This window comes from Lucilia cuprina, chromosome 4 (genome assembly GCF_022045245.1).
Source record: "Lucilia cuprina isolate Lc7/37 chromosome 4, ASM2204524v1, whole genome shotgun sequence".
In the NCBI taxonomy this organism is placed as follows: Eukaryota; Metazoa; Arthropoda; class Insecta; order Diptera; family Calliphoridae; genus Lucilia; species Lucilia cuprina.
Window position 1 is genome coordinate 71,149,615 of NC_060952.1, and position 12,376 is coordinate 71,161,990.

Consider the following 12,376-nt stretch of genomic DNA (forward strand, 5'->3'; position numbering starts at 1 on the left):
AAAACAGTTATGTGAACTAGTTTTTTATACGGTCAACATGGTTATATGTAATCTATGGTATATAATGACACACACCAGGGAAATGCGAAATATTTTGTTAAAAATTTATAATATATGGTAGAAATTACTTTTATAGAAAACTTTTATAAATTTAATAATAAATAAAATATACATACATAAATATAAAATAAACTAGTTAAATATATGTGTAACAAAGAACGTTATTAAAAAAAGATTAATTTGTAATAATTTAAGAAAAATCTACAGATAAAAATACGCTAAAATACTAAAATCATTCATAATATTTTAAAAAGTAATTATCATTTTTTGAAATATTCATTGAAACATGAACCGTATAATTATATAATTAATAAATGGATGGACTCAAAACGTTTAGTTAACATAGAAAAATGTTAGTAGTTAAGTTTTCAAAAAATGTATACAATTTCAGTTATGAAAACTAAATGTTGTGGTTTAACACCTAAACACTGATTGTAATTTTGTTAATTTTTCCATCTGATAATTTGGGTCGAATCGGAAAAAATTTCTGATTTACCATATAGAACAAAATTATATTGACTATATTGCTCCTTACCGCGGCATGTTTCCCAAATGAATGACCCATATCTTGGTGCTACCAGTTCCTCTAGTCTGCCGGGACTATAAACTGGTAATGTCAAATGTATATTCGGTCTTTCCTTGGAATGATTTGACATGGGGTCAAACCAGAGCACCACATAATCTGGTACTATGGGTGGCTAGTTGCCGCAGAACTTTGTTTTGGCGGGAAGGGGCTGCTTGGTTAAATGATTGATACATGTTCATATACAAATTTTCGGGATAAGTTTCTAATGAAATAAGAACATATGTTAAGTAAACATAGAAACGTCTTTATGGTGCACGTTGCCGAAACAATAGAAACCATCTCACTGGTGTGGTTGGGTGACTTTAAGAGGTCCAGGAATGCACAGGGGTAAGCCTTTATATGATGAGAATGGATTGTAGGGCCATGACATTCTTCATAGTGTCAATAGGGCGGCTTCACCTGTTGTCAGTCCGCCCATTCTATTAGCTCTTACCAACACCAGAAATTCAATATACGTAAAATGCCACCGTCGTGAAAAAGAACAATGGGGCGGTGGTAAGACACAAAGAAGCCTACCCATTGGTTAAAAAATACCGTGAAATAGGTCACGGACAGGTGTTCACGTAAAGCTCTGAACATTCATTTGAGTTTATTGCTCACTGATGTTGATTGTGAATTTGTTCTTTTTTAATAGAAATTTGAATAATTTTGAAACTTTTTTTGCTCGAAGTATTTATCAGGATTTATCCAAAAGCAAAAAAACAGATGAAATTGAATAAAAAAAATTTAAGATTAAAATTGAAAGCAAGTTGAAGCCGTGCTCAGGTTGTAATAAAACTGAAAGAAATTGTATTCTGACGCTCTAAATTAAGTCCACCATTTAATAATTAAATACAAATCGTTTCGTTGTCACCTTCGATCGAGATTTTCAAAAAGTAGTAAGATAAAAAAAGAATTTAAATATATTAAATAAACTACATACACATAAATAATAATTATAATAAATAGTAGTAAATAAATATAAATACATACTTTAAAACTGTTTAAACATAACTTAACAATAAAATATCAATTGGAATTAGCAATATTTAACAAGTCCTTAAAGAAACCAATTAATAAAATATTAAAAGTATTGACTATGAAACTAAGATTTTTTTTTATAAATTATCTAACTACAAGTACTTATACGCAATAAAATATTATTTTTTTTAATAAATAGTAGTATAAAAAAGAATTGGTGAATAAACAAATACAAAAACATTTATATGGAATCTCCTTCAAATTGTTATATTCATAACCAATCCATTCACAATAAAACAAAAAACAAATTATATTGTGAATTAGTTTAATAAATAAAAGCAGCATTCACAGTAATGTTAAATAAAACACAAAGATTTGCATACAATTTGAAGTAGATTAAGAGGGGAAAATGGAAGGAAAATTTAACAAAATTTTAAATTTATTAAAATAAGAAATTTTTTGGTAAAAATTCATTAGTAGTACCCACCAGTTATTTTCTATTATTAGTAAAAAAAAATTGATTTCTTATTACCACATCAATATGTTATTGTTTTTGTTGTAGGTTTATTTTTGTATCAAGTGAAATCAAGAAAAAGCACGATTATATGAAAAATAAAGTCCAAAACTCAATTTTTATTTTGTGGTCATTTTTTTATATAAAAACAATTTTCCAATTTATTTAAAATTTCAATGTTACAAGAAAATAGATAATTATACATTTAAACATAAAAACAACACAAAAGAAAACAAAAGAGTTAGAAAGCTCACATTTATTTATAATTTATTATTAGTTTTTAGTTTAAAAATTATTTACAAACACAATTTGCAACAAAATTCAAAAAACAGTTTTTAGTTTTAGCTTTTTTTTTTAAATTACACAAACAGAAAATACATTTGTTAAATTAAGTACATTTAGTAATAGAGACAACAACAGAAAAGAAAATTAAAAATGTTAAATAATATTAACTAAAAACATAAAGAATAGACAACAATTAGAATTTTTGCTCAAAATAAACATACAATACAATAATACATAATAATATTTTTCCTTTTAAATAATTATTATTTGTTTCGATTTTATGTTAAAACACATTTTGCTGTTTTGTTAAACATGCCTTAAAATTACGTTTTTTTTTTCAGTTATATGTTAATGATTTGATTTTAATTTATTTACTTATTTTAATAAAATTATTAAGAGCTAATTTTAAAATAAATACTTAAAAAAATTACATATGTATTTTATACATATAAACACACAGAAATGGTTTAAAAAATAGCAGAGATCATACAAAAAATACGCTGTAGTATAAAAATTGAAATCTGAAACAAAAGTTTTTAAAATAATTTCATATTTTCCAATTTAATTATTTGTTTAAAGACTCTTCAAATGGTTAATCAGTTAGACCGATATTGGGAAAATAGTTGGATTACATAGTATCTACTTTAAATATTAACAAAACTATCCGTGTCAAAATGAAGAAAGATTGGACTGTAAACACTGTCCTTCGTGACAACGTCTACATTGAAGAATAAAAAACTGAAACTAGCATTTGGGAATTTTCCGATTGTTTAAATCTTGATACGTGGACGTTTAGTATTTACGAGGATAGTCTTGCATATATCAAGATTCTTAACTTCAAAAACAAGATTAATTTAAAAGCTGTGAAATTGGTTAACATATGAATAGATACGTATATACCTTGAACCACGATTTTACATGTCCAAAATGTTGCAAGAACACAAGAAAATAATTTCTGTTCCTAATTTTGACTTGTAATGAAAAATAATGAATTCTTAACCATAACCCAAAGTGTAATAAAACGAATGCGAAGTCCGTTAATCAGCCCAATTGAAATCAATGCCAGTAATCTATAAATGGTAATACTCAGGATTTAGTGGGACTAAAATCCTAATATCAATTACGTATTAATAAAATCTAGCTACACCATCTCAGTTCTGGCAGAACATATGCAACTGATTCGTTTAATGGGAACATGATCGAAAAACAACTAAAATATGCGATCATCGTGGCAACGCTCGGCCACATGTTGCAATACCTTATAAAAACTTTTTAAAAATCAGTGCTTGGGGAGTTTTGCCGTATCCGGCCTATAGTCCTAGAGTTTAATTATTTGACTCCTATTTGTTTTTATCTATGCAAATAGTACTACGATGTTTCGCCTGATTGCAGAAATCTATATAAATTAAAATTGTATGTTTGTTTGCAATCGATAAACTTAGGAATTAAGTGACTTGATAGGACAAAATTTAAAAAACGTATTCCACGGATCGTGAAAAGTGCAATTGTAACGTTTTAAATCTGATAGATATTCAGTCAATTACTGAAAAAGATGTTTAATTTGAGATATATGCACTTCGATCTTTCCAAATATTACAAGGAAGAGTGTTACATTCGGTTATGCCGAATTTTATATATCCATCATCGAATCATTGTCATATCAATAAACTTTGATATATATGAATATTTTGAATTTATTTATTTTTATTTTATTTATTTGGTGAATACAATACAACAATACCTCTGTTAGATCTTGAAAATATGATCTTTTCTATCATATTATTATTATCATATATATCTATATTAATATTAAGGTAATATTTGAAAAAGGTCCATTTTTAAAGGTTTAGCTTTTAAAAACAAATCGCTTTTGTCCAATTTTTATAAACTGTTATTCCATATGTCCGCCATAATTCAGAATATAAATTCAGGAGATCAAAAACAGACGTATGCGAAATTTTGTGATATTTGCCTCATAATTAACCAATTGTAAATGTTTGACGAATATTTAATAATATTCTGTGGGGTACATTTGTATGCGGCTATGTGAAATCGTTGACCGATTTTGCCCATTTTCAATACCAATAATTTCTGGTCAATAAAGTTATTTTGGGAAAAAATTGATTTCCTTATCTCTTTCTTTGTGAACGCCATCAAGTCAACAACAGACAGACTGATATAGCTAAATCGTTTTAGAATCTTACGAGGTCCCAGAATAAATATACTTTATGGGGTCTATGAACAATATTTCGATGTGTTACACACGAAATATGCACAATATAAATATACCGCCCAAATTTTTTGATGGTGTTTATAAAAATATAGGCCAATATTAAGGGCAGTAAGCTTTCCAGATATTTTAATAAAATTAATTGAAAATTACATTAAAATTGTTTTAAAGTTAGTTAAAGCAATGTTTAAAAGGATTAACTGAAACTACTTCTAAAAACTAATTCAGATTACAAAAATTTATACCACATGACTTAATTTATAATCAATGCTAATTATCTGACCAAATTTGCATAAATAGGTATATATTTAAATAAATAATAAATGTAGTAAAATATGTATGTATTTATAGTATAGTATATAAGTATGTATGTATAAGATGTGTGTATGTACCTAAAAATTACTTACAATTATACATAAATATTTTATGAAAGTTTTACATACAATCAAATTATATGTCTGTTTGTATGTGTTTCTTTGTGTGTGTGTGTATGTCTGTCTGTTGATTGATTGTTTGTTTCGGTTGTTAATGGATTAATTTATCTTAAAAACTATTAACTACTCCTTAAAATTGTTAACTACGGCATAGTTTTTTTGTTTGTTGTTTTTAACTTAATACTCATACATTTTAAATATATAACATCCTTGGCTCACATTTTTTTTCTGGGATTATGAATTTTTAATCTCTATATAACAAATCACACTTTTTTTTAACTTGAATTTCGTTTTTTAGAGGGGCAGGGTTTGAGGTCGAAATTTAAACTTTTTACTTTCATTCTTTCTTTTGGGGTTTTCATTCGATAGAATTCTACATAGCCATTGTCATTATGGTAAAGTTCCTTATCATCTTTCACATCATGCATTTAGAAAGCCCTTTATTTGGTACGATATTTTTTAAGTTTTTTTTTTTTGATTTCGTTTCGAATTTGACGTAGAAAAATTTAGTTGGTTTCGTTATATTTTTTATGCATTTATTAGGTTTTCGTTTGTAACAAATAATAACACAAACATCGTCAAGAGAAGTGAAAGTGAAAACGTAAACGATAACGTTGTAACGTAAAAAAGTATAAGTAAATATATATAAAAAATGTAAACATAAAAAAGAAGAAAAATTTAATCATTGATTAGTAAAATCTTTAGGTTTTGCTCTTAAAATTAAAATATATTTTATTTTGGCATTTACTCATCCTCCTCTTCACGGAATAGGTAGGTGCTCCAGTAGACCAGATTGAATAAGGCGAAGACCAGCGGGAATGTTATTCGTGATATAACATCGATTCTCTTCGATCTAGAACATTGTCTTGAATAAATATTTAAGGTATACAATGATTAATTACCATTTTTTAGATTATCTTTTTGATTTTGATTGTGGAAGAAAATCGTTTTAGTTAGTTTTTTAGTAAAAAAGTTTTTTATTTGTTATTTTTTTATTTAGTTAAAAAAGTAGAAACAATACGAGTTAAAGTTGTAGAATTAAAAAAAAAATATTTATTCAAAAAAAATAATTTGTTTGTTTTAAGTCAAAAAAGTTAAAAAGGAAAATTCTTGATAAGATCATACACGATATATACACCCAAGAAACATGTACTTACCGATAACTTTAAAAAGAGAACTTTTTTGTTAAGAAAGTTTTTAATCTGAAACATTTAACTTTAAAGTCATTTGTGAAAAAAGACAGAGGCGCTTTAAATTAACTATTGTCTTAAGGCTGTTTATACCTACACCCAACTACAGTGGGAAGGGTATTATGCGATTGTGCTGATGTTTGTAACACCCAAAAATATTGGTGCTACACCCACATTAAAGAATAATCGATCGGCTCAGAATTTCTTTCTATGTCGATTTAGCTATGTCAATCTGTCCATACTCTTCTCTTGATCCAACAGCGAATGCTATTAAAAATCGATCCATTTTTCGCATATCCCCTATACAACAGAAAATGTTCTATTATGACAACAAAAACCAGCAAAACTTAGTTTTATAGAACTTTAAACGACACTCCCCATTTTTGTAATGATCTAGCTCCCATACAAGTTCCTCTTCAGAAAATGATTAATTTTATAGAATCAACTCTTTTCTCTACCTCAAATTGCTTGTATTAGCAGCGATATACATTGACATCAAAGGCACTTTCAATAATGTGCGCACTATTATCTTTGAATTGGTCTCGATGGGGTGGAAATTCAACCCAGCACATTTCTTATTCATCCGATACAATCAATGAGAAAAATATATCATTTACACTTGACACTAGCTCATTTCCAACGCAAAATCTCACAGTCACCACTCTGTTGGGTATTTGTTGTCTCGACAACAGCACAGAAGTTACAGTTTTAGTTTAAACCAAAGCCACCACTTACGCCTCTTTAATAATTGGGACAATGCAAAGTTCAAAACTCTGACCAGTGGGCTTCGTGGTTCGATAAAAGGTCAAATTATTCCACGGAAAGGCAGAAGATTTGTTGAAGTCTACCTGCTTATAGTGCCGGATTGGTATCACTTCTTTTTCCCTGTATTGCAGTAACACCAATATGAATAAGGTTAGGTTAAGATGACCCGGGGGAACCAACAGAGAAAAGAACTTAGGTGTTATCCGTAACCGGAAATTCAAATTTAGATACCACATGGAGAGTAGTGTCAATAATACACATTTGTGCTTGGCGCTATGTAGAAGCAATGGCTTTTTAATAGTATATGATTTTATAATCTGGAGGACTTTTAACACTGTATTATTTATAATACTTGATTGTATGTGAAGCCATGAGTACTACGTCAACCAAGGATCAGGAAACGTTGCGAAATATTCCTTCTACCAATATAAGGCAGATGTTTCAGACTCATAAATTTATGCGTACTGACTTTAGCCATAAAGGACACGCCTTCAATGTATACTGCACACAGTGTACGGTTATACATCAGCAGAAATCTTGAGTTAACACTCATTAAAAACATGAATTGTCGAAACTTGTAGTAAAGGTAAAGCGAAGCAAAAACCTTTAGAAATCCGATGGGGGACAAAACGGAGAATAATCGCTCTCATTAGGGTGAACTGTATTTAACACCTATTCTTAGTTCAGAGTTGTATTTTTTCAAGAAAACTATTTAACTTTCCAACAACAAAATTGCATGTAGCTCTGAATTACCTAATTAAACTTCTTATTAAGAGGCATCTCTTGCTCATAATACTGTTACATTAATGGACGAACTTTAATTTCCTTTATTTTTTAAATAATCTTTATCAAAAGTCTCTTTAAAAGTTATCAGCTGTTAAATGTTCTTTTTTCAAATTATATTGAGTGTAATTTAAATTTTATGTTTTTTTGTTACTTAAATTTCGTCAAACATATGAATACAATAAAAATTTCATTAAACATTTCAAAAAACGCAACTACTTAGGCAAACGAGCAAAATAAATAAATAAAATATTTAAATAAATATTAATTAAAATCGTTTTAATTTTGTACTATAAAATCAATAAATTTAAGTAAACAATAATATTGAATAAATACCAGAATGCAATCAAAATAATCTAAATATTTAAAACAAACAAATTAAATAATTTATTTACTAAAAAGAAAATTCATTATAACAGGCATTTAACAATTAAATCGAATATTAAAGTATATTCTGATTTAAATTTAAATTTTATATATTTTCAACTTTATTTCAAGAATATTAAAATACCAAGAATAATCTTTTACTCAATTATTTTTTAAGGTTAGGTTATTATTATATTATTATATTGTATACAATAAATATATTTTTAAGGTTATAAACGATTATTTTATACGATTAAAGTAATATGGAACATTAAAGCCAAGAAATTAAATGTCAAAAGCAATGCACAAATCACAACATCAAAAAGGAAATCCAAAAAGATAAAAGAACGGAAATTGAAAGCGAACAACAGAAACAAAATATTCGCATACTCATCAACACACACGTTCATGTCCTTAGACTAACAACCAAATGTATGGGTGTTAGAGCGCGTGCACGTGTGTGTGTAAGAGTTGCTCATGCTTTAAATATTTCATATATTTACCTTGTGGGGAACTTTGACAGCCAAGTCTTACAGCAGTTTGGACGTTTTGGTGGCTGCATATGAACTTCACATTGTCTCAACTTTTCCAATGCCAATGGATCACCCGGATGGCGTACCAAAGGTTTCTAAGTTTGTATGGGTGTGATGTTGATGTGGTGTGTCGTAGTTTGTCGTTAGTTAAGTGTTTGATTTTTGTTGTAATTAATGTTCATGTTGTTGTCAATTGGTTATGATTAGCGAACGCGAAATGGCATGAAGATGTTTAAACAATATTTTGAAAGAAAAAAAAAAAATATAGGAAACAAAAAGAAATTCGTTATGTTTTAAATAGTTTTGAATAATAGTTTTCTAGACACCAATTTAATGAAGTTAGAGTTATATACTAAATTAAAATAATATATGTTAAATTTAAATGTTAGTGAAATGTTTACAAAACTTAAAATTGAAGCATTCAACACCTTTTTAAAAACATTTTAAAATCAATTTTAGAATTAAGGTCGTTAAGAAATACACTTATACGGCCTTGTTGGAGTTATCTACATATATCTGGGTAATAGGGGAAGGAAACTCGAGGAAGTTACGTATATGAGCAAAATGACATAAAGTCCATTTATCAAAAAAAAAAGGATTAATTAAGCAAAGGTATTCGAAATACCACAGAATTTAATATTATACCAACTTAACCTCACAAAAACTTTTGGAAACTTAATACCGATCTGATAAGAATATAATAATTATTGATAATAGGTATTGTAAAGAAGCACACGCCGAAATACTTAACATCTGTTTGTAAGCATCCGCTATGTAACATCCAGTCTGCAAGTAAAGTTCTATAATGTATGTTTATCCCATATGGGGCAAATTCTCGAAAATACCAAGTATAAGTAAGGCTAATTGACACGCACGTTTTATTTGACCCAAGGACGAAGCCTATTGAAAATGGTTGAAATCGGTCCATTATTTCACCTAGCCCCCATAGAACAGAACCCCCGAAAAGGGCTTCTAAGCTCATTATTATGTTAATTATAGAGATATATCGATAAAATATGACACAACTAAGTTTTATAGAAGTTTTGCTGACCCTGCCAAATTTCATAAAGATCGGTCCATAATTGACTCTAGCACCCATACAAAGTCCCCCTCAGAAAATTACTTGAAAGTAACTTATAAATACAAATATCGCGATGAAATTCAGCACAATAAAATATTATGTTAATATAAATATATTCACGAAATTTTATCGGGTTTGGTAAATAATTGCCCCTAGCCCCTATATAAAGCCTTTTTCTGCAAAATTAGCTTTTAATCCATAAATTGCTTAAATGTATCGGAACAAGGGAATATTGAAGATAAATGCTTTATTATGAAAAATAAATCACATTTAATATTCATAACTGTTGTAGGGTATTGTATGGCGGCCACGCCCGACTATACTTTCTTACTTGTTTTAATGTTGAATACATTCAAACTCGCATTTAAATGAGACAATGAAGTAATGATAATATAAAAACTCAAAATATTAAAAAACAAAACTAAAATTTTTTAGCCAAATAACTGTTATTTATAAAATACATTTAAATTCATTTAATCAATATATACCATTGCAAATGTTGCATTACTGTCTGTATCCAATAAATCTGAAGCAGCATCTATACTGGCCTGCTCCAAATCCCGTCGTTTCTTTTTCATATTCTCCTTGTGCATGTCTGCGGCCCGATCCGTATATGTTGCATGTAGTAGAAAATGTTTGACAAGAATTTATTTGTTCCACAACAAATTTGGAAAAGTATTGTTTGTTTGTTTGATTGATAGTTTTAGTGATTGATTCATAGAGTTTTTCACACAACACAAAAATAAATAAATATAAAGTTGTAATATAGACAGTAGAGTAGATATATTTAGTAGTAGAATAGTAGTAGTAGAAAACAACGAATTGACGAAAATAATAGTATTAAATAGTAGAATTTGTAGTTAGTAGTTATATTAGTAGTAGATAATTGTAGAACAGATTATTATTTGTTTATATTACGCAGATTTTGTTAGTGTTTAAGTTGTTATTTACACAGTCACACACACACATTTATATATAGGAATTTACAACACACGCACAATTAATTGAATTAATGATTTTTTTTGTTAAAAATCAAATTGCATAAAAATAATTATAAAAAATAAACAAAGGTGCAAAATAAATGATATTAAAAATTAAATGGTAGAATAATTTTGTTAGTATTTTTTGTTGTGTTTTTTTTTATTCAGCAGCAACATTTACAGGCAGAACCAAAATTCAATTTACATTTTTTTGATAAATTTTGTTTAAATTTAACATATTATTTTAAAAACAAAAACCATAAATACATTTATGTTTTCGCAAATAAAATGTAAAATGTTTATAAATAAAAACAAATTTATCACAACATTAAAAAAATTATTTTGTTAAATTTTGTCAACAAATTAAAATAAAAATAAATAATTAAAGTGATTGATTGGTTTTGTTTGATTCGATTTGTGAATTAATGATTTTGCAAAAAAAATGTTTAATTTCGTTTGATTTTATTTTTCATTTATACAGTGGTGTGCAAAAGTGTTTTCACATTTATTATAATTATTGTTATTATTTTGGTTGTTGTTGTGGTTAAATTTGTAGTTGCAGTTGTTTTTAGTCATAGTGTTGTAGTTAGCAATTGTTGCAGTTGCGGTAGTAAAAGTTGCAAACATTTGTTGTTATATTTACAAACATTTAGAGTTGAGGGATGTTGCAAAATAAGAAAAAGGGGGAAATAAAAAACCTGAATTAGTTTAAATTCTCATCAATTCTTATTATATAGATTATTTAATACAAATTATTTATGAAAATAAATAATATTAATTGAAATTGACAGTAGTGTGCAAACCAGAGTTGGTAAATGTAGTGATAGACAATTTTTAATTTGTGATAAAATTTTTAATTGAGCCTGATTTTTGTTTTGTTGCAATAATGTACACATGAGATTATTGTGATGAGAATGAGTATGTTTTTAATGAAAAGTCGTTATTATTTACATCTTGTAAAGGAGATAACTTTAAAAAGTAAGTTGAAACTTCCTTTACCTTGTTTTTTTTTTATAACAAACATTTAAAATTGAATAGTTTTATTAAGGTGTTTTGATTATCGGATGGCTTCTATATTTTAAATTAGATTTTTGTTTTTACTATGTTTATGTCATTTTAAAGTGTACACATCTGTCAATTATTCTCACATAACTAACATTATAGTGTATAAAACAAAGTTTTGTAGGTTTTCTAATTTGTCGAATTTTATTGTCAATACTTCACTTCATTAATTTGAAATCAAACCGACTGCTTATCTTAGAATATTAATTAATGTGTTTTATCGTTCGAATCTTACACTTAAATCTGGATCCATTAAGATAACAAGAATGTGATGGTCAAGGAGTCAAACTGATACCAAAGCAAACTCTCCATATTGCTAAATTAATACTTTTCAATGGGACCAAAAGGGTCTCATCTACTCTCTTGAGACAATTTAATCCTAAATTTATCGAAAAATTTGGAATTAAATTAAACTCAATAATGACTACAGTTTCCTTCAACCAAATATTACCAAAAAAGTGGGAGTCGAAATGGCTAACGTAATAACGGATTTCTAACAGAGATGTCATAATTCTTATCGACAGTCAAGCTGCTTTAAAATCCCTTA

The 12,376-nt window shown here is 27.6% G+C and overlaps 1 protein-coding gene across 37 annotated transcripts in view; it reads right to left on the reverse strand.

Moving 5' to 3' along the window:
* Nucleotides 1-5,290: 5,290 nt before the first annotated feature.
* LOC111676159 (glutamate-gated chloride channel) overlaps nucleotides 5,291-12,376 on the reverse strand; it is a 74,831-nt gene continuing 67,745 nt past the window's right edge. For 13 of the 37 annotated variants that reach the window (XM_046950067.1, XM_046950065.1, XM_046950062.1 and 10 more), the window contains 4 exons: nucleotides 10,276-10,394; nucleotides 8,677-8,801; nucleotides 5,818-5,934; nucleotides 5,291-5,507 (listed from right to left, as the gene is read on the reverse strand). In XM_046950067.1, the coding sequence (XP_046806023.1) occupies nucleotides 5,498-5,507; nucleotides 5,818-5,934; nucleotides 8,677-8,801; nucleotides 10,276-10,394 (371 nt within the window). In that variant the 3' untranslated portion in view covers nucleotides 5,291-5,497. Of the gene's footprint in view, nucleotides 5,935-8,676; nucleotides 8,802-10,275; nucleotides 10,395-12,376 lie in introns of all 37 variants that reach the window. The other 24 variants (XM_046950079.1, XM_046950072.1, XM_046950081.1 and 21 more) reach the window with 12 other exon arrangements.